General features: G+C 54.3%; 1 protein-coding gene across 4 annotated transcripts; it reads left to right on the forward strand.

Annotated features, from left to right (window-relative positions):
- The first annotated feature begins 1,048 nt into the window (after window positions 1–1,048).
- On the forward strand, window positions 1,049–25,545 carry SARDH (sarcosine dehydrogenase). Of its 4 annotated transcripts, none has more exons than XM_071766046.1 (22): window positions 1,049–1,282; window positions 1,364–1,481; window positions 2,357–2,678; window positions 3,246–3,424; window positions 3,925–4,104; window positions 4,632–4,755; window positions 4,866–4,966; window positions 6,377–6,481; window positions 6,972–7,101; window positions 9,149–9,235; window positions 9,340–9,430; window positions 11,231–11,372; window positions 13,153–13,236; window positions 13,911–14,024; window positions 14,487–14,625; window positions 15,116–15,229; window positions 16,368–16,515; window positions 16,845–16,938; window positions 21,200–21,362; window positions 22,262–22,430; window positions 22,788–22,923; window positions 23,697–25,545. In XM_071766046.1, exons 3-22 carry the CDS (start codon window positions 2,363–2,365, stop codon window positions 23,820–23,822), a joined length of 2,742 nt encoding a protein of 913 aa, XP_071622147.1. In that variant the 5' UTR covers window positions 1,049–1,282; window positions 1,364–1,481; window positions 2,357–2,362; the 3' UTR covers window positions 23,823–25,545. The 4 variants fall into 4 exon arrangements, with proteins under 4 accessions (XP_071622147.1, XP_071622149.1, XP_071622150.1 ...); XM_071766048.1 differs by having other exon boundaries at window positions 1,367–1,481; XM_071766049.1 differs by having other exon boundaries at window positions 1,049–1,271; window positions 1,367–1,481.
- The last annotated feature ends 88 nt before the right edge of the window (window positions 25,546–25,633 follow it).

The following is a 25,633-nucleotide window of genomic DNA, read 5'->3' on the forward strand; positions in this document are numbered from 1 at the left end:
CCCCCAGAACACCATCCCACGGGGGACACCAGAGCCAATATGATGCTGCTTGAACCCCAAACCCCCCCCCAGCTGCCTGCCAGACCCCAGCTCCACCCCGACCTCTGCTTCCCAGAAATATCTGAACAGGAGCCAGCAGTGTGCCCAGGTGGCCAAGAAGGCCAATGGCATCCTGGGCTGGCTCAGGAACAGCGTGGCCAGCAGGTCCAGGGAAGGGATTCTGCCCCTGTGCTCAGCCCTGGGGAGGCCACAGCTTGAGTCCTGTGTCCAGTTCTGGGCCCCTCAGCTCAGGAAGGAGATTGAGGTGCTGGAGCAGGTCCAGAGAAGAGCAAGGAGGCTGGGAAGGGATCCAGCACAAGTCCTGTGAGGAAGGGCTGAGGGAGCTGGGGGTGTTGAGGCTGGAGAAGAGGAGGCTCAGGGGAGACCTCATCACTCTCTCCAACTCCCTGAAAGGAGGTTGGAGCCAGGGGGGGGTTGGGCTCTTTTCCCAGGCAACTCTCAGCAAGACAAGAGGGCACAAGAGGTCTCAAGTTGTGCCAGGGGAGGTTTAGGTTGGACATTAGAAAGAATTTCTTTCTGGAGAGGGTGATCAGCCATTGGAATGGGCTGCCCAGGGAAGGGGTGGATTCTCCATCCCTGGAGATATTTCCAAAGAGCCTGGATGTGGCACTCAGTGCCATGGGCTGGGAACCACGGGGGGAGTGGAGCAAGGGTTGGACTTGATGAGCTCTGAGGTCCCTTCCAACCCAGCCCATTCTAGGATTCGATGATCTGATCCAGACCCTTCGGAGCCGCCTCTCCAGACCTTGCATCTCCCGCATATCCTGCCCCAACAGGCCCTCATTTCAGGGGCAGGAGCAACAATAAACCTTCAGACCGAGAGATCTAAATCAAACACTTACTTTCCTACCCCGTCTAAATTAATTTTTGTTTGGTTGGGGTTTTTTTCCCGCCTTTTGCTTTGAGCTCTCTGGGTCGGGCTTAGGGAATGCGGTAATTTTTTTTAAATTCTGCTCTTAAAACTGCTGGGAACGCCGGCAGGAGGGTCAGATGGTGCTTTTCCCCTCCGTGTTTGCTCTCTGGCATCCAGCTGAGAGCTCCAGCCAGCCCCGAGCCAGCCCGGGTGGCTGCGAGTCCCCGCTGGGCTGTTTGTTCGCTGCTCGGCACTGAGCCGGGGAAAAAGAAAAAAAAAAACAACAGCATTTTCCTCCCTCTTTTAAATTTCTCCATTCTGCTTGACTTTAATCCCTTGTGGAGAGCCAGAAGAAGGGGTAAGAAAGAGGTAAGCCTCTATATCCCAGCTGCCCGGGCTGATTTCACTCGGCTCCGGTGCTGGTTAATGTTTGGTTTTTTTTTTTTGCAGCAGGGGCCGAAGGGACGACGGAAGAGGAGGAGGAGGAGGAGGAGGAGAGCATCGGAGGAAGGCAGGGGCCCCACAGCCATCGTGGTGGGAGGAAAGCAGCCCAGAGAGAGCCTGCCCGGTGAGTGGGGTGCTGAGAACCTGCCCCGGGCTGTCCCAAAAAGTGCTGTGGGTGTCGCGGGATTTCCCGAGTGGGAATTTGCAGCTGGGAGGGGACAGCAAAGGGACACACGGGGGACAAATGGGGCTTCCTGAGGCCACGTGGCAGCAAATATGGGGCTGTCGGTGGGGTGGGCTCTAGGGTAGCACCCCCGCCCGGCCCCAATCCGTGGCTCACGTTGGGAGGGTTGGTGCACATCTGTGGGACCCTGCAGCACCCCAAATCCCTGTGCCCAGGGCAAGCCCCAGCCAGCAGCACTGGGTGCAGGGGGCTGCGGGCAGGAAAGGTCCCATCCTCCCCCCCTACCCCAAGTGTCTTCCTGTGATAGGGAGCAAACCTTGTGCCTTCATTGTGTCCGAACGGGCTCCTTGAATGCAAGGGAAAAAAAAAAAAAAAAAGAAAAAAAAGAACAAAGCGGGTTTCTGCAGGCGTGAGCAAGCAGAGGTGTTGCCCTGCCCTGTGTGTTTCCAAGCCTCTTTTGCAAGTGGGGCCCCTCCAGCCAGTTTGCTGGCTGGAATGAGGTCCCAGCAGCTGGCTCTGGGACATGCCCAGGGCTCAGCACAGCCCCTTGAGCTGTTCAGCCCCTGAGATGCTCACAGAATCACAGACTCACCGACTGATGGGAGTTTTGACCTTAAGATCACCCAGTTCCACTCCCCCTGCGTGGACAGAAACACTCCCCACTGGACCAGGTTGCTCCAAGCTCCATAAAGCCCGGCCTTGAACCCTTCCAGGGCTTGGAAAATAGGTCTTGAGTATTTCTGAAGTGGTGCTGAGCCCCTGGGCTGGCTGGGAGTCTGCTACCCGTGCCAGCAGGGTGGATTTGGGATTTGCAGGTGGAGATGTCCTACTTGAGCTGTGTCCTGCGGGCAGTCACCCCCCCACACCTCCTGCCACCCTGGAGAAGCCCCCGGCCCTTCAGCAGTGCCGTGGGCCCCACCACCAGGAAAAGTGTCCCCTACCAGAAGACACTGAAGGAGGAAGGGTCTGGGAGCAGGGAGCCCTGCCAGCCCCCCCCAGCCTCAGCCGAGGTGGTGGTGATTGGGGGGGGCAGCCTGGGCTGCCAGACCACCTACCACCTGGCCAAGCTGGGGGTCACCAGCGTCGTGCTGCTGGAGAGGGACCGTCTGACCTCGGGCACCACTTGGCATACAGCTGGTGAGGTGTTCCCTCTGGGGGGGCACAGGGGGTGGGAATCCAGGGCTTGGGATTCATTGTGAAGGCTGGCTCCACAGGGGCTGCAGAGTTTGGGCTTTAAATGTAGAGGTTTTCAGGGTTTTTTTTTTCCTTTTGGCATAACATTTTATTAGGAAAACATCCCCCTACCAAATTTCCTTCTTTTTTTTTTTTTTTTTTTTTTTTTTTCTAAAGAAAAAGTTTTACATGATCATGGGAGAATGAACCAGTTTATTTCCACCCTTGTTCTTTCTCCTTTAATCCACTTTTCTTTGGCAGGGGTGGTGGGGAGCTAGAAGACATAAATCCAGTAAGCATTTTGGGAAGGGTGGTCTCTTACGGGGTGGTTTGCTCCAGAAACCTTTTTTTCCCATTCATTTAAAAAGATAAATCAAGGGTTTGTAGCGCTCCCGGGTCACCACGAGATGGAGCAGGAGACGGAGCAGGGTGTGAGGGACCCAGCGGGACCTCCCTGCATCCCACCTGGGATGATGAGGGGTGGCAGAGCCTTTGTCCCCCCCAAGGGCTATGTCGTGTGCGTGTCCCCAGGTCTGCTGTGGCAGCTGCGTCCCAGCGATGTGGAAGTGGAGCTGCTGGCCCACACCCGGGATGTGGTCAGCCGGGAGCTGCCGGCAGAGACGGGGCTGGACTCGGGCTGGGTGGAGAACGGGGGGCTCTTCATCGCCTCCAACAGGCAGCGCCTGGATGAGTACAAGAGGCTGATGTCGGTAAGGAGGAGGAGAAACCCCTGGGGGGTGCCCCGGGGGGGCTGCAGGAGGGGGAGTTTGTCTCCTGCCCGTGGGAGCAGCGCTGAGGGGGTCCCCGGGTGTCACCGTGTCCTGTTCCACCCAGAGAGCTCTGTGTGGCCTGGGTTGTGCTTCTTCCAAGGCAGCCTCTGGGAGGATGCTGAAAAACGCTGGCAAAATTTGGGAAAATAAAATCCAGCCGTGGATTTTTGCCCTTTCTGATAGTGGCAGCATCATTTTTTCCAGCTGTGTGGGAAGCTGGCATGGGAATACAGGACCATATTCTGGGAATCTATGGAGAAAATCCCACCCCACTGCTGGATTTAGGGCTTGTCTTGGGGCAGCAGTTTCCCTGCTGTTATCTGCAGTCCCTGCAGTTTATCCCTGGGGGATAAACGTGTCCTGGGACTCCCCTCCTCGAGCAAGTGATGAGCAAACTTTTGCCACCTGCTTGAGCTCCTGTTTTTTTTTCTGGTTGGCAGCTGGGGAAGGTTTATGGAGTGGAGTCCTACGTCCTGACCCCCTCACAGACCAAGGACCTCTACCCCCTGATGAACACTGATGACCTGTATGGCACCTTGTACGTCCCCAAGGATGGCACCATGGATCCAGCTGGGACCTGCTCCACCCTTGCCAGAGCAGCAGCTGCCAGAGGCGCTACGGTACTTCCTAATTAGTGACTGCTCATTAATGCCTGTTGACCCGGGGAGATGAGTTCATCCTCTGCATTCCCCATCTCCACCTTTCCCACTGGAGCTGAGCTGCTCCTGCACAGTCAGGTCTTTGCCCAAGGGAGATGTTGGCATCTTCAGGTCACAGTGACAAAGCTGGCAGGAGCCATGAGGACTGGGGAAAGCACAAGAGGGAAGAAAGGCCTTTAGGAGCAATCCAAGGCAGGGTCCTTGGGAGAGTGGAGGTTTTAGGGTCAGATAACACAATCCACTCCTTGAGGCAGGGACTGCAGGCCTGGCCTTGGTGCCTTGCTTTGCTCATGTGTGTGTGTGGATAATAAAACCCCTCTGGAGGTGTGGGTGCACGGAGCAGGGGCTTCACCTGGAGTACCAGGGATCAGTGTCGGGGAAGGGAGATGGCCAGGGCTTGGATGCACCTCTCCCAGATTTGGGAATTGGATATCAGGATGTCCTTCTGTGCCCCTGCCATGACTCTGCTGCCTTTCCTCTGCCATCAGATCATTGAGAACTGCCCGGTCACCAGCATCCAGGTCAGAACTGATGATTTTGGGGTGAAGAGGGTGCACGCTGTGCAGACAGCCCATGGGACCATCCAGACTCCCTGCGTGGTGAACTGTGCGGGTAGGGGGGTGCAGCAGGGGCGGGTGGGGGGCCTGTGGCCGATGCCCCTGGCTCACTGCTGGTCTTTGGAGGATGGGGAAGAGCTGAGGATGGGGTTGGTGTCTCCACAGGTGTGTGGGCACCAGCCCTGGGCCGGCTGGCAGGTGTCCACGTGCCACTGGTGGCGATGCATCACGCCTACGTGGTGACCGAACGCATCGAGGGCATCCAGGTCAGTCCCTGCCCTGCTCCCGAGGGCAGAGCTGGCTCCTGCCCCCTGCCTGAGCTGGGGGGAGATGGGGCAGCAACCCCCAGCACCTTCAGACCTGCAGGATGCCCCCTCCCCCATATTCCTGCCTTCCAGGCCAAGCTCTGCAAGAAGTGAACACACAGCAGGAGCTCTTCCTCTTAGCAGGGCTGTCAGGCTGCCTTTAAAAGAGTCAAAGTTAATTTTTAACAAGGTTCTGACCAACAGGGTAATTTTTCCTTTTTCCTTTTTTTTCCCTTTTCCTTTTTCCTTTTTTTTTCCTTTTTCCTTTTTTTTTCCTTTTTCCTTTTTTTTTTCCTTTTTCCTTTTTTTTTCCTTTTTCCTTTTTCCTTTTTTTTCTTTTTTCCTTTTTTCCTTCCACCTGTGTAGAATTATTACAGGGTCTCTGGTGTGTTTGCTGTCTGATAGCATCATCCATAAAGATGCCAAACACTCTCTGAACAAGCCTGGGCAGGCAGAGGTGTAGCTCTCCAAACATTTCTAAACCATCCCAGGAAATCTATTCCTGCCATTTGGCTGCGGAGAATTTTTCAGGAGTGGAAGGAGACTTCATTCTCTCAGAGCTTTGGGGGTGACACGTGATGTCATTTCCACCCCAGTGACACACTCTGTGTCTCTCTTGCCTGGGCCTCATTTTAAGAAGTTCTGGTGTCAGTGATTATGGGGATACCCCAGGAACTCAGTTGGGCTGCACGAGCAGGGTGTGATAGAGACTTTCCAGAGAAGAGGCTGCAGCTCACAGACCCCGCTGCCTCCTGTTAATCCCCTTGGGTGCCACTTCCCAAGATGAGACCCAGCAGGCCCTACACCAGCCCTGCCAAGCCAGCTGAGTCTTTCTCCATCCATTATTCACAAGAACAAATCCCTCGTTCTTTGCACTCTCCTGCCTGCAGCTTGCTCTGCTGCATCCTCCTGCAGAGGTAGGTGGCAGGATGAGTCCTTTCCAAGCTGGCATCCATGGCAGTGCCTGTTCCTGCTTCCCAGAGCATCCCTGGTGCTTCCCATGCCATAGAGGAGCAGCCAGAGAACCGAGCTCCCAGTGCATCCATGGCCCAGCTCCTGCCCATTGCTAACCAAGCAGGATTTGTGCCAGACTTGGCTGCCAGCTGGGTGCCAGGGCTCAGGCGTGGTGCTGGGGGGTGCTGTACCCCCCTGCTCTGCCCGGGGGCTGCCTGAGCTGCTGTGGGTCCCTTCCTCTTGGGGTGACACAGACATCCACATTTCAGGGCTGTGGGAACATCCACAGAGCCACCGCTGCTCCCAGGTGCTGGGGTCACCCTGGATCCCCCAGGTCACCCCTGTCAGCCTCAGTGGGGCACAGCCAGGGTGATGCTGGGGTCTTGCAGCCCCCTCTCCCCCCTCCCTGGTTTTCAGAACATGCCAAACGTTCGGGATCATGATGCCTCAGTCTATCTCCGTCTCCAAGGCGATGCCCTCTCCGTGGGTGGATATGAGTCAAACCCCATCTTCTGGGAGGAGGTGAGCAGAGCCAGGAGGTTTTTTTTGGGGGGGATGAGAAAGGTTTCCAGAGAACCCACCTCAGAGGGGTGGGTACAGGTGTGAGGGCCTCAGACCTTGGCTCCCGTGGGTACCAAATTCTGCCCTGCTGATAGGGAAGGCACAGGACAGATCTTCCCTTTGGGTCTTTCCAAGGGGTAGAGATGCAGAGGCAAGAGGAATGAGAAGGGATGGGATGGGATGGGATGGGATGGGATGGGATGGGATGGGATGGGGGGATTTAGAGGCCGCTGTGCAGTCCATGCCCTGCTGCATCATCCCTTTATCCAGCTGCAGATGTGTTAACTGGGGCTCCCTCCCAGATCTTTGGCTTGGCTGTTCATGAAAACCCAAAGAAAGCGGAACCCACAAAGCAGCCTCCGTTTCCTATGCTCTCCAAGGCTGCCAGAGCTCAGACATTCTCACACCACCAGCTGCACTCTGTGTCCTGATTCCTGTTTCCATCCTTCAGGTATCTGAAAAATTTGCTTTTGGCCTCTTTGATTTGGACTGGGATGTTTTCATGCAGCACATTGAAGGTGCCATCAACAGAGTGCCAGTGCTGGAGCAAACGGGCATTAAATCCACTGTCTGTGGGCCAGGTAATGGGACTCTGCTGGGACTTCCCTGCTCCAGGGGTCTTGCTGGAGACAAGGGGGAAACTTCATATCCTGGGGAGAAGAAAAGCTCTCTGAACATCCTAGAGTCTGGCTGCAACAGTGTCATCTTCCGAGAGGTGGCATCCCAGGCTTTGCCTTGGTGCTAGCACAGATTTCCAGCCCTTGCTACAGCCACTGAAATGGGGAATTAAGGGGCAGATTTTTCCAAGAAGTGGCTGCTGTTTTTCCAAGTGTTAGGTTATTATTTTTACTCCGGAGCTGATGCTGTTTGATTGATCCAGATTTACAGCCCAGGCTGTCAGGTGTGGAGTTAGAAAGCAGAGCATCTCTGCAGGATGGCCCAAGTGGCAGCTGGAGGTGACACCACCCTTGGAAACCCCATCCTAAAACAAAGGAAAGCAAAGCAAAAAAACATTAAAAATCCCTTTTTTTTTTTTTCTTTTTTTTTTTTTTCTGAAGAGCTTAAAGGGAAACCCTCAAGCCCTGGGGGAGGGAGCAGTGCTGCTGTACAAGGGGAAAGTAGGGCACGTCTGCTGCCCTGGGCAGATCAAACATGACATGTACAAGGGGGAGACCTTGGCCCTGGGTTGATGAAACTGTGGTGTAAGCAGAGCCAGTGGGGAGCTGGCTCCTTACAGATCTGTGTCTGCTACTTGTAGAACAGGAATGGAATTTCCAAGGGGTCAGTGCTCCTCCTCTGCTGTGCTGTGATTTAAACCAGCAGTGGGCTGGCTCCTGACAGCTGAGTCACGTCGGGCTGAAGCAAATGGCAAATGCTTGTCCTTTCTGCTGCTTGGTAAATATTTCACCACCAGAACGGCTACTGCAGGCACAGGGGACAAAAGCAGACCAAAACTGGGGTGGTTTAAGGTGTTTTTACTCCTGCTGGTGGTCCCAGCCCCACAGCCAAGGTCTCGTGTGAGCACTCAGCATCCGACCCAGTGCAAAGTCAGCTGGAGGTGCTCTGGGTGTTGCTCCATTTACTGCTCTGAATTTGCAGCTTGGTGTGTTGGTAGAGGAATATTGGCATGGAATAATCTTCTGACTCTCCTCATGCCTCCTCCTGAGCACAGACTGTGGGGAATGAGCTGGGCATTGCAGGGAGAAAGATGGGGGTGGGAAGGACCAAAGTGAGCCCTGGCTCCCTGCTCTCCTTCCACAGGGATGGATGAGCCACTGCAAAAGCAGGGGGAGGATTTCCCACCTCTGAAAGGTTTGCTCTGTCCTCCCTGGTGGGGATTTGCCCAGGGACCATGTTTGGTAGCTGAATGGGGAGCAGGAGCTGGTAGCGTGAGACATCATCAGCACAGGAGCCTTGGGCAGCATCAGCAGCAATCCTGCAGCTGAACAAAGGAGCCATTCCTGGCATTTCCCAGTAGGAATCAATGAAGGTGAATGTGGCCATCATCAGGAAATATGGCCCGATGTTGACAAGGCAGCAAGCAGGTCTGTGCAGCCCTGAGACAGGGGGTTGGGAGAAGGAAGGAGGCTGCTTCAGCCCTGGCAGCACCTCGTGCACCTCATGGCTGGGGATTTATTCTGCTTCACTCTGTTTCAGTCTGAACCCTAATGCTGAGCTCCCTGGGGAAGGTGTGGGGGGCACAGGTACCCCCAGCCCAGGCTCTTGAGAGTTCAGGGCAGATCGTGCAACACTAAGAGCTGGAAAGGAGCTGCCCTGTGTCACCAGTGCCTGCCCTGCCACTGGCAGTGCCACTGCAGATACGGATGTATAGATATTTGTGTGTGTGTGTGCACTGGTGTGAGCTTCTGAAGCAAATGTATGGATACATACACGTGTATATTGGCTCAGGAGCCTGCACAAGCCCTCTGCATGGTGCTGGGCATTCCAGCCCAAGGCAGCCTTCCCTGTGGATTGGTGCAGGTGAGAGATTCCCATGCTGAGATTCTGGGAAATGTTCAATCTTGGTCCAGCTCTGGCCCCATCAACCTCTCTTAACCCTGCTCTCCAAGTGGATCCACAAAATCCCTGCCTTGGCCTTTCTGGCAAACCCCTCTCTTTGTCTTGCAGAGTCATTCACAGCTGACCACAAGCCACTCATGGGGGAAGCTCCAGAGGTCCGAGGCTTCTTCCTTGGCTGTGGCTTCAACAGTGCTGGTGAGGGAGACTCCATGGGATCCCACCTTGGGCAGAGCCTGGCACCCCCAGCCACACCTGGCCTCCTGATCCCATCCTGGGCTCCTTCTCTCTCCCTTCCCCAGGGATGATGCTGGGAGGTGGCTGTGGGAGGGAGCTGGCTCACTGGATCATCCACGGCCGGCCAGAGAAGGACATGTTTGGCTATGACATCAGGCAAGTCCCCACAGCACCTCCTGGCCACCCCCTGGCTCCTTCCCTCATCCCCCTCATCCTGGGGTGCTTCTTGGGGATGGGCTTCGAGGCAGGGCTGGGTGCTGGCACGGGGGGTGGGTGTCCAGGCAGCATCTGGATCCCAGCCTGTGTCCCTCTGAGGAGCTGGAATCAATTATGCTCAATGGCTTTAATGAATTTACACATGGGCTTTATCTCATTTGCCTCATCCCACAACTGCTTCCATCAGACAGGAGGAGATTGCAGTGATGGGAAGGGACAGGGTAATTAGGTTTGGGTTTTGTTGTTGTTCAATTAGTGCCGTGCCTAATCCTCTAAGTTAATAATCGGGATGATGGTTTCAACAGGAGGAAGATCAGCTTCCCCCCCTCTGCAGCACGACGCGGGCTGCTGGCTTTGATTGTGCAGATGTTGGCTCTGTAATTGCTTTCGACTTGCTTAATTATATTTGATTGGGTTTGGGCTTTCTTATAGGGCTGCCAGGGGCAGCAGCCAACTTGTCGGGGACAAAGCTTTTAACATCACGTTGAGTTTGTGGCAGAGCTGGGAATAAACACCCCAAGGCTGAGGCTGGGAGGAGAGGGCAGGCGTGCTGGTTCCTGCAGGGGGGCCTGGAGATGCCTCCAGCAGCCCTGGAACCATGGGCCCAGCCTGGGAAGGAGAAATCCCTGGCTGGGCAGGCACCACAGCACCCTTGAGTGGGGTGGTTGGCACAATCTCAGCCATCCTGGGGACCCCAGCCCTGCTCAGGCAGCAGCCAGGGGCTTTCCAGCCCTTGCCTTGGGATTTCCTCAGCATCCCTGTATCCCATCTGCCCCATCATCAAATCGGTGCTTTGGTTTTTTGTTTTTTTTTCTTTGGTGGCAATTACTCTGCTCCTCTTTTAATAACTCCCTCTTCCTCACATTTAAATATTTATCCTCTCAAAACACTTGTAAATACTTCATCTGGCAGCTGTTGCTCCTCTTGCTGCTGTCAATAATTCAGCACAGCAGTGAAGGGGCTGGGGCTGATGGGGCAGCTGGGGGTGCCAGTGACATACTGGTGACATGCCAGGTGTCACCAGCTGCCTGTCCCTGTCCTGTGCTGGCAGAAGAGGCAGCTGCCAGCCCAAGTCTGCTTTTGGAGAGCATCATTTGCATCACTTGCATCACTTGCTCTGCTGCAGGGCTCAGCCCCAGTGCCTGCCTCTCCCCAGCACCCATGCAGCAGGGAGGGAAGATGAAAATATATTTTTTAAAGACCTTACAAATGACATTTTGTCTTGCCTGCTGCCTGCCTCCCCTTCTCCAGCCCTGGAAAAGGTGCCACCAGAACCCAGGGAAGCCCTCTGTGAAGCCCTCTGGTGATAACAACCCCAGTGCATGCTGAGCTGGCACATTTCTTCAAGGATCTTTTCTGTTTGAAAGATGAAAACACATCAAGCAAACTTAAAATGCTTCGGGTTTTATTTATATTTCAGCCTAGGGAGAATTGGATAAAAAATGTAAGGAATGTCCAGGGCTCTTTCCATCATCAGGGCAATGCTTAAGCCCAGGTGAGGTGTGCTCTGATGCTGGCCCCAAGCTGAAGTGGAACAGAATTAACCTCAAATCTCCTCTTAATCTTTTATTTTTTTCCTCTTCCAGCAGGGCTGTATTCAGCTCTCAGTTTTTTGGGTGTAGATGTGGCTGGAGCAGGGCTGGAGGCTGCATCCCATCTGACTCTGCCTGAGAAGTCCATGCCCAGGGCAGGAGGCACCCCCTGGGCTCACCAGGCTGCTGCTTTCTCCTTGCTTTCCAGGAGGTTTCCCTGTTCCCTGACCAACAACAACCTCTGGATCCGGGAGAGGAGCCACGAGTCCTATGCCAAGAATTACTCTGTTGTCTTTCCCCACGATGAGCCCCTGGCAGGACGCAACATGAGGAAGGACCCACTGCACGAGGTGAGGACCTGCACCCTGGGCTGCTGCTCCAGAAGCTGGGGGAGAGCCTCAGCATCCTTGCAGGGAAAAAAAAATAAAAATTAAAGAGGTGGCAGAGAGTGGCCACAGCCATATCACACTCCCAAGCACCACCCTGTGTCCCTGCTCCCACCATCCTGGGAAGCTCCCTGCTGAATCCCAAAGCTCTCTGGGGCCACAGACAGTTCAGTGGTTGAGCTGCTATGCAATCCTGTACTATTTGGTTCAGCAGATACGGCTTTGGAGGATGGTGATGGTTGCTGGGTGAGGGAAAAGCAGAAAGAAGGGCTCAGAGGATTATTTCCTGCCCTGCCAGCCTGGCCTGGGGGCAGTGGTGAGGTGGTGGGATGCTGGATGCCCCCTCTGATCTCCTGCCCCTGCCTCCCCACACCTCATTTGCATCTCAGCAGCAGTTTTTCCTCCCCAAAATGTTGGCTGGGTGTGGGAAGAACCTGGGGCAGCTGTGCCTCCACCTTGGTGGTTTTGCCAGCACCCCCTGGGTCCCTGCTGGTTTTGTTCCCTGGAGCTGCCAGCCAGGGCTCCCTTCTGCTCCCACCTTTTCCAGCTGCTTCCCTGCATGAATCTCCATCAGTGAACACTTTCAAGATGCAGCGTTTGAGATAAAAAAAAAAAAAAAAGACCAAACAAACAGCAGTTTCCAGGGGTTCACTGCATCATCAGCAGCATTGCAACAAGTGCAGCTCAGAGCCCCCCAGAATCACCCAGTACTCCTGAGATGCTTGGGGTCACCCAGTGCCTCCCCAGGCAGGAGCAGCCCTCTTTCTTGAGCCCATTTCTGCTCACTGCTGTTTAATCTCACCCCATTCCTCTCCTGATGGAGAGCAGAGGCTGAAGCAGTAACCCAGACATCCCTCCCCACTGTCCCCCAGTGTCTGGTTGACAGCTCAGTTGTTTTCTGTCACTGAGGATGCAATTTATTTTTTAATAGCACATCTAATAAGTGATGCCCTTTTGACTGACAGCCTGGTATTTATACATGCAGCTCCAGCACATGTGCTGTGCTTTATAAATAGGCACTGATTCATTTCTGAAACACTCCACACTATCTATTCTTTTCTGAACCGAGGCACCAAACAAAAATATCTTAATGGAGCCCTAATTAATTGTGTGCAGAGAGATTTTCCTGGGAGCACAGAGGAAGAATGAGAAGGTTTCCATCTCTAAATCTTGAATGTTATTACACAATTACTCCTTGTAAACATCAGGAGGCATCTTGCTTTCTGGATGGAGCATCTCTCAGTCTATAATCCTTGCATTGTAGCCCAACCTTTGGTGGATGCTGGGTGCCCACCAAGGCTGCTCCATCATTGCTCAGCTGGACAGCGGAAAGAATACAACAAAATGCTCCTGGGTCAGGGTAGGGGCAAGGAGAGACCACTCACCAATTACCAATGTGGTCAAAACAAACTTGGGGAAGTTAGTTTAATTGATTACCAATCAAATCAGGGTAGGATAATGAGAAATAAACTGAGCTGCTGGCCTGGCTGTTGGGGCAAACACCTTTCTGGGTGGGGAGAGAAATGTGCAGGTAGCTGGGGTTTGGCACTGTTTCAGAAGACAAACCACAGAGCTTTGATAGCCCAAGCCAAAGGGTCACAAGTCCAGTCTCAGGCATGAACTCACAGAGGGCAGCCTGGGCACTGCTCAAAAAGCAGCAAAAAGGTGGTGGTTTGGGTTTTTTTTGTTGTTTTTTTTTTTTTCCTAACCATTTGTTCCCATTTCTCTGGATTTGCCTGTGTAGGAGCTGCTACAGCAGGGCTGTGTTTTCCAGGAGAGACATGGCTGGGAGAGACCTGGCTGGTTCAGCCCCAGGGGAGCAGCCCCAGTAAGCATGGCACAAAGTTTGGGGGTGTTCAGCCTGGTGGGGGGGGGTTTGGTTGTGCCTGACACATGCGAGATTTTTCCTGCATCTGTAGGGTGTGCAATGTGCCACAAGCAGGTGCATGTCCCTAAAATTCACCCATAAAAGCCATCGGGCTCTAATTCATTAATTCAATTAAGAGGGAGATGTGGCTGTGTGTGCTGGGGGTGTCTGTCTGTCCCACTGCTCCAGGCAACATCTGCCTGCAGTGCTTCCAAACAGCAGGCACTGCTCTCACTTCTGGAGAGCAAAGAGCAGTGGGCAACGTTGCTGGCTGGGCACCCATCACCATGGGCAGGGCAGGGATGTTGGGGTGGGATCCCATCACCATGGGCAGGGATGTTGGGGTGGGATCCCATCACCATGAGAAGGGATATTGGGATGGGATCACATCACCCTGGGGTGCAGGGATGTTGAGGTGGGCACCCATGACCATGGGCAGGGCAGGGATGTTGGGGTGGGCACCCATCACCATGGGCAGGGATTCTGGTTGAGGCCCCAGCACTGGTGGCAGGTCCTGCATGACCTCACTGCTCTCCTGAGAAGATGGGGATGTGTCTGGCAGGATACCCTGGACTTCAGCCTCATGCCCTCCTCCTCCTCCTCACTGCCCTCTCCTCTCCCTTCCCCCTCCCCAGGTCCTGCATTACGATTACTACGGGGCCTACGGCCGTGAGCAGCACAGGGACTACACCTATACCCAGCTCCTGGGGGACGACTACACCTTTGACTTCCCTCCCCACCATCACATCGTGAGTGCACCCAGCCAAAACCTCTGGGCACATCTGGAGGTGGTTGTGTGGAGCTGGTGAGGTTCAGGTGGGGGGGGGGGGAAAGCAAAACTGTCCAAAACTGGGGAAAGTGTTGCAGAAAGATTGATAGAAATGATGTTTCATCTCGAGGGAAAGAGTGGAGACCAGTTTTGAGACCCAGTGTCATAAAATGTAGCTATTATTATTGATAATAATATTATTATTGATAGTTTACTGTGTTAGTGGCAAGAAGAGTGGGGCTGAGCATACAGAAAGGCCTTTCAGAACTGCTCTGTTTAATACCTGATTTTTGTGGGAGTGTTTTGAAGCCTTTCAGCCTTCCCAGGCACCAGGCAAGTGTCCTGGTATTGTTTTTCCTTACACAACCAGTTCCAGTACCTGCCTCCTGTTGTGGAGGGAGAACACAGCTCGACTGCAGCTCTGCCTTTGCTTTAATTTTAGATCAGGAATGAATGCTTAACGTGCAGGAACGCCCTGGCTCTCTTTGACATGTCTTATTTTGGGAAATTCTACCTGGTGGGACCTGAAGCAACAAAAGCAGCAAACTGGTTGTTCAGTGCTGACGTGAGCAAAGCACCAGGTACTGGCTCAGCCCCCCTCAATTTCAGCTCCCACTGCCCTGGGAAATCACATCTTACACCAGAACAAAGCCAGGGAGGGGGACCTGAGCTGACTTTTCTTTTAAATCCTGCTTCTGCAGAGGGTATGGGAAATGTGAGAGGGACTGCGTTCCTTCTCCTCACTGGGTTCTGCTCCCATTTGCACTGGGAGGGGTGTTCTCTGGCCCTCTGTGACTCCCACTTGGAGATGTGATGGGCAGAGGAGCAAACCCTCACCAGCCACGGCTCACACAGGGAGAAGCTCCCAGGGCTGGTTGGCAGCTTCTGGCATTTCCAGGGATGCAGCTTCAAGCTCCTCACTGGGGAAAAAACCAGCTCCTGTCCCTCTCCCTGGTGCTGGGATACCCAGGGTGGGTCAGGGCACCCCCAGGCCCCTGGTGATGTTGAGATGAGGAGCAACTTCCCCCTCTCCCTCTTGCTGGGGCTGTTGTGCCCATCTCCTTCCCCCAGGCTCCACCACCTACACCTGCATGCTGAACCAGCGTGGTGGTGTGGAGAGTGACCTGACTGTCAGCAGGATCAGCCCTGGGGACACGGGCTCCCCCCTGGCCCCCAACTTCCAAGGTAAAAGCCCCAAGCCTGGGGATGCAGGAGCTGGGGGGGGTTTCCCCAGTGGCTGGGTTTGGTCAGCTCCCAACCTCTCCTGCTGCCTTTCTCAGCTGTGTCAGTGCACACAAAGACTTTTCCAGCCTGGGAAGCTGTGTTGGGAGCTTCACTCCAAGTCCCAGCAGCATCTCCTCCATCTCTTCCATCTCCTCCATCCCAGCCATGCTCGGGGGCTGTGGGGTGATTGCATTTACCTAATGGCTGCTGCCTGGCTTTTTCCACCTCTGTCCCACGGTCCCTGTAACTTGATTATGTCCCTTGTCCCCCGGGCCCTGCTCTCTTATTGGGTTTGTCTAGCCCTGCCTGGCAGCTCTGACCTCTTCCTAAGTCCTTATCAGCTGCAATAAAGAGGAATTGAAAGGGAGCAGAGCAGCCAGCCCAGAAGGCAGAAATGGCATTAGGCAGCAGCAGAGGAGGGGATGTTCAGCTCAGCTCAGCTCCAGCAGCTGCCACCACAAGGGAGGTTTGCAGTGGGATGCCCAGTGCCTGCAGAGCCCTGTCCCCATCCAGTGTCACCCTCAGATTTGCTGCTTGGCCCCATGGCAGTGCAGCCCCCAGCAAGGGGAGTGGGTGCTGTGGGTTGGGTACCAGTGAGCTCTCCCATCCCTGTGGGACAATCCTGCATCCCTCTCAGCTGGGGCAGGGGCAGGAGGGTGATGGGGAGGGGATGGCAGAGCTGCAGGGTTCAGCAGGTGATGGAGGAGTATAAAGGCAGCCAAGTCTATTTTTCCAATTACAGTAGGTGGCTGCACTTATTATCCTTATGACAGGTTATCAGAGAGCAATTCTGTAGTGGCAGGAAAGACAGAGGGAAGATTGATCACATATTAATCAGCTCTCAAACCCTACTCCTGGCGGTTTTTCCACCAGGATTAACACCTAGGATTAACAGTGAGGTGGAATTCCTCCTGAATTTCCTCCAGCACTCTTTAAACCCCTCATTTTCTTGGTGTTCCCCCTTGGGCTGTGCAAACCAGAGAGGTTCAGGGCTACAGCTCAGCTTCTGGAGAGCAAAACCAGCTTGGAGCTGAGCTGGGCATCACCCCCAGGGCAATGCTCTGGAGGCTGGAAGGCTGCTGGGGGGGTTGTCTTGCAGGGGATGGCTACTACCTGGCTATTGGTGGGGCAGTGGCTCAGCACAACTGGTCACACATCAGCACCGTGCTGCAGGACATGAAGCTCCAGTGCAAACTTCTGGACTGCTCGGAGGATCTGGGAATGATGAGCATCCAGGGCCCCCTGAGGTGGGTCTGGGTCCCAGCCCCCTCCTTCCACCCTGAGCCTCAAGGGAGGGCTGGAGGGCTGGGTGGGAGGGGTGCCCCCAGTGTAGGCTGGGGTGTGGATGAGCCCCATGGCACCAGCAGGTGGTGTGGCTGGAGTGATGCTCTGTTTTCTGGAAACCTGGCATTTCCACCAAGGCTGTCACAGGAGGGCAAATCACCCCCATCAGCTCCCCTTGCCAGGGAGAGGTCTGTCCTGCCAGCAAGAGGAGCAGGCAAGTTTTAGGAAGGACCTTCAGAGGATGCTGGCAAGCTCCCTCCTCTCACTGGGACCTCTTGCTGTTTCCCCACAGCCGGGTTGTCCTCCAAGAAGTGCTGGACACCGACCTCAGCAACCAAGCCTTCCCCTTCTCCACCCACAAACTCACCACAGCTGCAGGATGCAAGGTAGGACAGGGACCTCTGGCTCCCTGGGGCCAGCACCTGCCCAGCCAGGCATCCTGTCTAGGGAACTTCGTTTTGCTGCACTTGGGTTTCTTGTTGGAAAAAGCCCCAAACTGAGGTGTTTTCCTCTCTCTTTTATTGCAAAGTGCCAGCTGGTTCTCCTGGTCCTTCTGGCAGTATCCAGGCTGAGCTTGGGGAAGGGACGTGGTGATTTAGGGCTTTGCAGAGCTGTCAGAGGAACAAGAAACACCTCCCACGGCTTAGGGGCGAGTACTGGTGATAAAGAGATTTATTTGACATTTTAGATCCCCTTCCTTTCCTCCTTATTCATAAAAAAATAGGGATGATTTCATGTAAAGCATCTCAAGTCCTGGTGGCAGGGGCTGGGCTGCCTGTGGAGCTGGAATATTTGATCACAGGAGACGTCTGACAACCTTAATCTTTCCATACAAGCCCAGATCATCCGTGTTTTGCCCAGATTTGAGGGCTGGTGCCAGCAGTTATGCCAGAAAAGTGCAGAAATGGGAGTGCTCAGGCTGAGCCCCTCGTGGTCACCCTTTTTGGGGCAATGGGTGCCTGGTGGGGAGCTCTGGGTGGGGGATCCCCCAGGGATGGGTTTCAGGCATTGTGTGGCATGGCTTGGAGGTGTTGAGGGGGGAAGGCTCAGCCTGAAGTGGTTTGGTGTCTTTGCTGTGGAGCAGTCCCCAGGGGTTGCTGTGAGGTTTTTTGCAGCTTTGTCTGCTTGGTTGGACTCCTCCATCTCGCCTGGTTCAGGGCAGAGAGAAAAAGTGCCTTAAAACACCCAAAAGAGGAGAGCTGGTGACCACAAAAATGTCATTTTGTTGAAAGAGAAGCATTCTGGAGAGCCCTGTTGCTGGCAGGTTTTGGTTTGGGGGAAAAACTTTTGCCAAGTTTGCCTGAGAAGCTCTGCCTCAGTTTCCTCTTGCTGTAACATCCCTTCTGTTGCAAAAAGCCATCCCTTTGGGAGAAGGGGGAGAGCCTTCCCATGGGCAATCTGGGCAGGCAGCAATCCCAGGGCATCTCTCTCCATCCTCCAGGAGCCACTGGCAGGAGGGACCTCTCGGGCTGGTGTCTGCTGGGAGATGAAGGGGGTGAAGGTGTAGAGGTGAATCTTATAAAAAGCAGCAGGGAAACAGGGAGCCAGAGGCAAGCTGGGGGTGAGGGGAACTGGGTTAAGCTTCTTGTGGCCACTTTTTATTTGGAATTTCATTTGGAAGTGGCTTCAAGCTGAATGCAGGGGGCTGGGAGATCGAGTCAAGGCTACTTGATTTGTGAGCAAGAGCCTGTCCAGGGTTTGGGGTGGCTGAACCCAGCCATGGAGTTTGCCCAACACAGATGAATCCTCCAAACCATCACCATGCTCCAGGTGCCAACACCTACACTGTGTCTGGTGTCCCTTGGGGGCACCTGAAAACCAATCCATGCTTGCAGGATTGCATATTAATGAGTTATAATCCTCCCCATATCCTGCCCTGCCCTGTTGGTGGCAAACAGATAACATCACCTAATAATCTACTTATCCCCTAGGAAAGTTGAATAAAGGTTTCTGATTTTAAGCTTGTGATTAGTTTCTTTGCATTTTGCTTCAAGTTTATAAAAAATAATCTGGTCCTGCAAGGGAGAAAAAACTGGTAGGGGTTTTGTGGCTTCTTTTGGGTGTAAATGCCCTGGCACCCCACGCTGGAATTAGAATAGGAAGGTTTCTCTGGGCAGCAGGCTGAAGCCTTCACTGATATTATCACCTTCCAGGGGGATTAAACTGAACCCAACATCTTTAAAAAGTTATCACTGAGATTTTCCTGCATTAACTCAGTAGTTGAACAAAATCAGCTGGAATGAAAGCAGAGTTCCAGCAGAGTTAATGACTCTGGAAATTACGGATTGGTTTGTGAGTTTATATTTAGTGTCTCTCATTGTACTGAACAGCAGAGAGAGGTCCCCCTTTGAATGCCACTGCTGGATGCAGGGTAAAGCTCAGGTTTTCATTTTCTAGAAGACTTAAAATGCTTTTGAATTGCTGCTCACAGATCTAGGAACTGATGCTATTGCGGAGCTCTGGTTGAAATCTATCAGAAAAACCTGTTCCCAGGGGAAATTCAGTGGGAAGCTGGCAGGAGCAGCTGAGCCCAGCCCTTGACATCCCTGTGGCTCTCCAGGAGGGGATGCAGACCCCTGCCTGGGGCACACACCTGGCTGCAACCCCAACCCCAGCCTGGCTGTGCAAAGCCAATGACTGGCACCCCAATTTCCCTAGGATGCCCTTTTTTAAGGTGCAGTGCTCACCTCATCACCCCTCTTGCTGGGATGCTGGCTCCCCTGGAGCAGGGGTAGATTGAGGGGAAGTTTCTCCCAGAAGTAACTTGCTCCTGAAAGTAAAAGGCAGGAAAATGCACTTTAGCTGCAGGGCTGACTGTGGAGTGGTAGGCAGGGTTAATGAGCCAGCAAGTTGCCTCTCAGTCCCCAGAGCATCTGCTGCTGTGAGGATGGGAGCTGGCTGCAGAGGCTTGGTCTCTGACTGTTGCCTAATTAGATGACACCTTTTGTGTGGAAAAAAAAAAGCTTTCCAAACCCCTGGTGCCTGTGTGGTGGGGACTGAAGGGTGGATGGGTGGATAGGTGGATGGATGGATGGATGGATGGGTGGATGGATGGATGGATGGATGGATGGATGGATGGATGGATGGATGGGCTCCCCGCATGGCTTCTTGTCAGGATGCTCCAAATACATTCCCAATTCCTCTGGCATTTTTCCCCACCCCCCCTTTACTTCTATTGTAAAAGTGAAGGTGTCTTAAAAGCTGCCTTGAACTCAGCTTGAGGATGTTATTGTTGCAGTGCCAGCAGAGCCTGGGGGTGCTGGGAAAAGCGAGGATGGATTTGGGTTCTCAGTCACCATCTGCTGCCCATCCTCACAGCAGAGAGCCCAAGTACCCCTTTGGTATCTCTCCTGCCTGTTCCAGGCAGCAGCTGCTGCTGATTGCTGTGGTTCATACCAGGATTAGAGAGCACAGTCCAGCCCCAGCTCCTGGCTGCAGTAATTGCTCAGCAAACAGCAAGCTGCAGCTTCTGCCCCAATGGGGGCAAGAGAGCCCCAAAGCTGCTGAGCGTGCTTGGCCAGCAGAACCAGCCTGGAAATCTCATCCCAGCTGAAAATTGCTTTGTTAAGATGGCAGATCACAATCTGGTGTGAAACTCCTGAGTTAATCTCTCTTCCAAGGCAAGTAAGGTGTTTGCAGTAGATGTGCATCCAAAGGGATGAGCCAGAGGGGTTTTGTGGGGGAGGAAGCAGGGATGAAGGGATGAAGCAAAGGGAAAGGCAGCTCAGACCCAAGGGGCATCTCCAGGGAAGGTGCCCAAGTCAGGGTGGCCCCAGTCAGCCTGGAAAGCTTTGGGAATGCAGATGGTTTCAGTAGGGACAAGAGGAGGATGCAGGCAAGCCTTGCCTGGGGAGGACTCAGGGGACACGGGCAGGGCAGACAGGAGGTCTGTGCTCCCAGGTATTGCTCCAGGGATGAGGATTCCCCTGGGAAGCACCAAATCCCTGTGCTGATCTGCTCACTCTTCTTGGAAGCTTCAAGCTGTTGGTGTGGAGCTGATTTGGCAGCAGACAGCAATGCTCTGGGGCATCACCTCCACTGGAGGAGCCTGAGCATCCCTCTGGGGTGAGCAGGATGTGGGTTGGGATGCTGGGCTCAGCCTGCCTGGGGGTGTAGGGCCTTTGGGTGCCTCTGCCACGGCATCATGGTCCCAAGTCAGGGACATGCCCAGGAGACAGCATCCACAAAGTGCCCCAAAGCAGGAGAGTCCTGGTGGGGACCAGCTTCCCCATCTGATGGGCTGCTCTGGGGATGCCTCTGGCCTTTGGTCTGGAGTCGATGGATCAGCAGAGGGAGACAAAAGCCTGGCTGGAGCCAGAGCATCCCATCTAACCCCAGCCTGGCTGGTGTGAAAGCACTGGGGTGGGTGGGTGGGTGGGTGACTGGAGGATGCTGAAGGCAGACACCTCAACCCATTGGCCATCCCTCCTGGGCACTGATGGTATCTGGCTTGGAGGTACCAAACTTAGGCTGTCCAGAGATGAGGAATTCAGCCCGTGTCTGGCTTTGTGCACTAAGGACAGCAGAGAAATGCCCTCCCCACAGCAGGGTGCTGACACCTCCTTCCCAGACCTTCCTCCCCCTGTGATCTGTGTCCCACAGCCCAGCTCCATTCACAGGGGGGGTGTTTGGCCTCTTGCATTTCAGGTCCGTGCCATGAGGTTGTCATTTGTTGGTGAGATGGGCTGGGAGCTGCACGTGCCCAGGGCAGACTGCCTGAAGGTCTACAGGGCAGTGATGGGAGCGGGTGCCAGGCACGGCATCGCCAACGCGGGCTACAGAGCCATCGACAGCCTCAGCACTGAGAAAGGTTCCACGGTTCCCTTACAGCCCCACTCCCTGCTGTGCCCTCCGGCCAGGGAGACAGCACCTGTGGGTTTTTCCAGCTTTATGGGTGGGTTGGTGGGACTGGAGGTCTTGGAGGCAGAGATGCAACCGGGCTCAGAGCTGAGGCTTCCCCAGCATGGGCTCCTCCTGAGGGTGCTTTGTGCAGGGTTAGTGAATCCTGTGCAAGATGCAGGGAGGATGTCTTGATCTCATTGAATAATTTGGGTTGGAAAAGACCTTGAAGATGAAGTCCAACCATTAATCCCATACTGCCAAGGCCACCAATAAACCCCCAGCATCACATCTACGCAGCTTTGAAATCCCTCCAGGGATGGGGACTCCACCACTGCCTTGGGCAGCCTGAGCCAGGGCCTGACAACCAAGAAATTGTTTCCTATATCCAACCTAAACCTCCTCTGGCACAACTTGAGGCCATTCCTTCTTGTTCTGTCACTTCTTACTTGGGAAAAGATGCTGACCCCTCTTTCCAGGCAGTTGCAGGGAGTTAGAAGGTCTCTCCTCAGCATCCTTTGCTCCAAGCTGAGCATCCCCAGGTCCCTCAGCCTCTCCTCAGGAGACTTGTGCTCCAAACCCTTCCCCACCTCCTTTGCCCTTTTCCAGCCCCTTAATGTCCTTCTTGTCACAAGGCTCCACAACAGAACCCAGCCTTCAAGGTGTGACCTCAGGTGTGTCCTCAACACAGGGGGACAATCCCTGCCCTGGTCCTGCTGGCCACACCAGTGCTGATAGAAGCCAGGATGCCACCTGGGCATGTGCTGGTTGGTTGCTGCTAGGGGAAGGAAAACTTCTCCTGCTGCTGCTCACCCTGGGCTTGCAGCCACGGCAGGGAGAAGCTGGGTGACCCGTGCTTGCTCTCTGCAGGGTACAGGCACTGGCACTCAGACCTGCGCCCCGACGATACCCCCCTGGAAGCAGGCTTGGCCTTCACCTGCAAGCTCAAGTCCAGCATCCCCTTTCTGGGCCGGGAGGCTCTGGAGGCTCAAAAATCCAGAGGCATCTTCCGACGTCTGATCTGCTTCACCACTGAGGAGTGAGTTGAGTTCCAGCTCCAGCTCCAGCTCCCCATCCAGCCCTGCACGTGGAGCCCCGCTGCAAGCCGGCTCGGCTGTTTTCCATGCTCTAATTCCATCTCTAATTTGAATCCCCCCTGTGAATTCCCTGCTGGATGTTTAATGGGGAGCTGGAAGCAGCGTGAGGGGGAGTGGGTTCATTTTATGTCACCCGGGGCAGTGGGAGGTTTGGGCAAGGGGGCTGGAGGGGCTTGGGGTGGGGAGGTTGATGGATCTGTGGGCATGGGGGTTGTCCCTGGGCAGAGCTGGGGTCTGGTTCTCCCCAAACCCTTCTCCCTTCCGGGGCTTTGCTGAAGGTCTCTGCCTTCTCCTGGCAGGAAGGTGCCGATGTTTGGCCTGGAGGCAGTCTGGAGGAATGGCCAGGTGGTCGGGCACGTCCGTCGGGCAGACTTTGGATTTGCCATCGACAAAACCATCGCCTATGGCTACATCCGTGACCCCACGGGGGGCCCCGTGAGTACAGACCCCTGCCTGCTCCCACCAGCCCCCCCGGGATGGCTGCACCTCCTTCCCCACTGCAGGGGCTTGCCAGGGGGGGTTACGTGGCACTTGTTTGGGTTTGAAGCCATCGGCAACCCCACTCTTGCCTTGGGATCTCAATGGGGCAGCTCCCCCCATGCTTGCCCTGCATGGGGGGGCTGGAGGGAGGGGGATGCTGAAGCTCCACGGCAAGGTTGGTGTCACCAGCTGTGGCTCTGCAGGGCTGGGGTGATGCTCTCTGGCTGAAGTGCTGCCTCGGATGTTAATTGCTACCAAATATATTTAATTGCAGTGGTGAAAATGTCTGTCATAGGGAGCCATGGCCAATGGGAGTGCAGCAGGTTCTTAATTAACCCTGGGAGACTCCTGGGTAGTGAATCAGATGCCCTCATTAAGCAGGAAGCTGTAGGCAGAGGCCAGGGACCCCACGTGGGGACAGAGGGCTGGGAATGACATCCCCAAGGACCCTTCTGCACACACAGAGCACTCCATCTCCTCCTGCGTTCATCTTTCTTGCCTCAGCTTTTAATCCTGCATCAGCACAAGACTCACAAGCCGTGGTTTTTGTTTTCCAGTTGTCCCCTCAGCCCCCAGGGACCCCGTTTTCTCCTTGCAGTGGTTGTTCCCCCTAGGACCTTCTTTTCTTTCCCTCTTCCATCTCTCTCTCCCAGCCACCCAGAGCTGCTCTCTCTCTCTCTCTCTGGAGCCTCCTGGGGGGTTTCACCATCTCTCTGCTGCCCTTTCAGGTCACCCTGGATTTTGTGAGGAACGGCAGCTACGAGCTGGAGAGGATGGGAGTGACCTACCCTGCCCAGGCACACACCAAGTCCCCGTTTGACCCCGACAACAAACGTGTGAAGGGATTTTACTGAGGGGGTGCCAGGGAGGAGAGAAGAAAGATGCCAGGCTGGCCCCAGGGGCTGCTGGGAGAACTGGGCAAATGTCTGCAGTGAACTTATCAAGCAAATTTGGGTTAAATTAGAGGGGAGGAGGAGAAAGAGATTCCAGAAAGTGTAAAGATTTTGTTCCTGCGTTTTCTAAATGATGCGGTACCACTACAGCAATAATTCTTCTCCATGGCTTAATCTCCCTGAAAACAGTGGTTTGCTTGACTGCAAATGAAGTGGTTTCATTTTTTTTTTTACTTTGCTGGAAACCCTTTCCCCCAGAATGTAGTTTCACACCACCTGGAAATGATTTTTTTAAAAAACTCTACTGTTAATACATCTGTAGCTTCCAAACCTGCCATCTCTCCCATCTCTTGCTGTCTCTGACCCTGCTCTGGTGGGTGGCACCTTGGCTGTGTCCTGGGGAGCTGGTGCTGGGGTGGGAGCACTCATGGGGTCTATGGGGGAAGGAGCAGGGGGCCCAGGGCCATCTCCCAGCCTCACTCCATGGATGCTCTCCCTGCTGCAGGGTTTTTCTGCACTATGAAATTGTTGGCCGTACCCAGGGGGTTTCCAGGCGTGTTCTTCCCCTCTTGGCAAGCACAGGCTCATCCCTCCATCCTGTTTTTCCTTGCTTCAGGTCCTGTTTTGGCAAAATGCTTCATTGTGGCTCCAAGGTTCAAGGGGAGCAGAAGCACCAACTTCTGTTGCCTTCACTGGTAATTGGCACCTGAGGCTCTTTGAAAAAATGAAGCCTGGGGAGGGAGAAATGAGCAGTGCCTGCTTTGGTTTTGCTCATGGTGCTGTCTCGGTGTGCAGTGGTTGTGTGGAAGGTGGGGAGGGTGGATCCTCCCCAGGCTGACTCTGTCCCTCAGGATGTGTCAGGACAGACAAGTCCCAGTTTTTGGGTGGGTTTGAAACAAAGGAAACCTGGGGATGCCTTGCAGCCCCATGAAGCTTAACTGGGGTGAGATTACCATGGTGTGTCCCAGGGGATAAGAAATTCCCAAAGGCAATGCAGTTGGAATGTGGATCCGTGCTGTGTGTAGCTGCTGAATTTGAAGGAGAAGGAAAAAGGATTTGATAATTGGTTTTGCCCTCAGCTGCTTTGTCTGTGCAGTTTGTGTCTTCTCTGGGCTGCTCCCAGTACCTGCTCAGTGGTGTGGTGTAAGCTCACTGATGGGGACACCAACACCAGGGCTGCATTTGGCCCCTGGCTCTGTGCTCTGCTGGCATCTTCCCAAAGGTCACCATGGAGTTGGCTCCTGGCAGCTCCCAAAGGAAAGGGGGATGCACGCAGAGGCTGCACCACATGCTGCCCTTCCCAGCAGCACAGAACCAGCCTTGGAGGCATCAGGGAAGTTTTTTTGTTGCATGCACACAGCCCATGGGCCCCCAGCTGCCAAGGGGATGGGATGGATGCTCCCACCCTGGCTTTGTAGTTGTCCCTGGTTCTTGTCCCCTTGCTCGGCTCCATCTTCTGCAGTGCAGAGGGGGCTGAGCTCTGCTGAAGCTTTCACCCGCCTGGAGAAACGATCCTGCTGCAAGCTTTGCTCTTTATTTCCCTTGACTAGGTTTGCTTTGCTTTTTACCCTCTCTAGAGCTGATTTCAAATCCTCAGCCTCGCCCAACAAGCGCCACAGGCAAGAGTTTGAACTCTCAAATGCTTTGGTTTTACTGGAAACATTAAAAAAAAAACAACCAACCCACAAGATCGGGATGAATTTGTCTCTCAATAGGAGGTGATTGCATCCCCCATCCTGCCCAGGGGGGGGACAGGGGTGGGGGTGGCCACG

The sequence above is a fragment of the Heliangelus exortis genome, chromosome 22, assembly GCF_036169615.1.
Source record: "Heliangelus exortis chromosome 22, bHelExo1.hap1, whole genome shotgun sequence".
Classification (NCBI taxonomy): domain Eukaryota; kingdom Metazoa; phylum Chordata; class Aves; order Apodiformes; family Trochilidae; genus Heliangelus; species Heliangelus exortis.

Excerpts from the sequence above, each read along its gene's own strand:
- SARDH (XM_071766046.1), top strand. The coding sequence starts at position 2,363 with ATGTCCTACTTGAGCTGTGTCCTGCGGGCAGTCACCCCCCCACACCTC. Across the intron at positions 4,756-4,865 it reads CTGCGTGGTGAACTGTGCGG|GTGTGTGGGCACCAGCCCTG; the intron begins GTAGGGGGGTGC and ends GTGTCTCCACAG. Across the intron at positions 14,626-15,115 it reads TGACGTGAGCAAAGCACCAG|GCTCCACCACCTACACCTGC; the intron begins GTACTGGCTCAG and ends TCCTTCCCCCAG.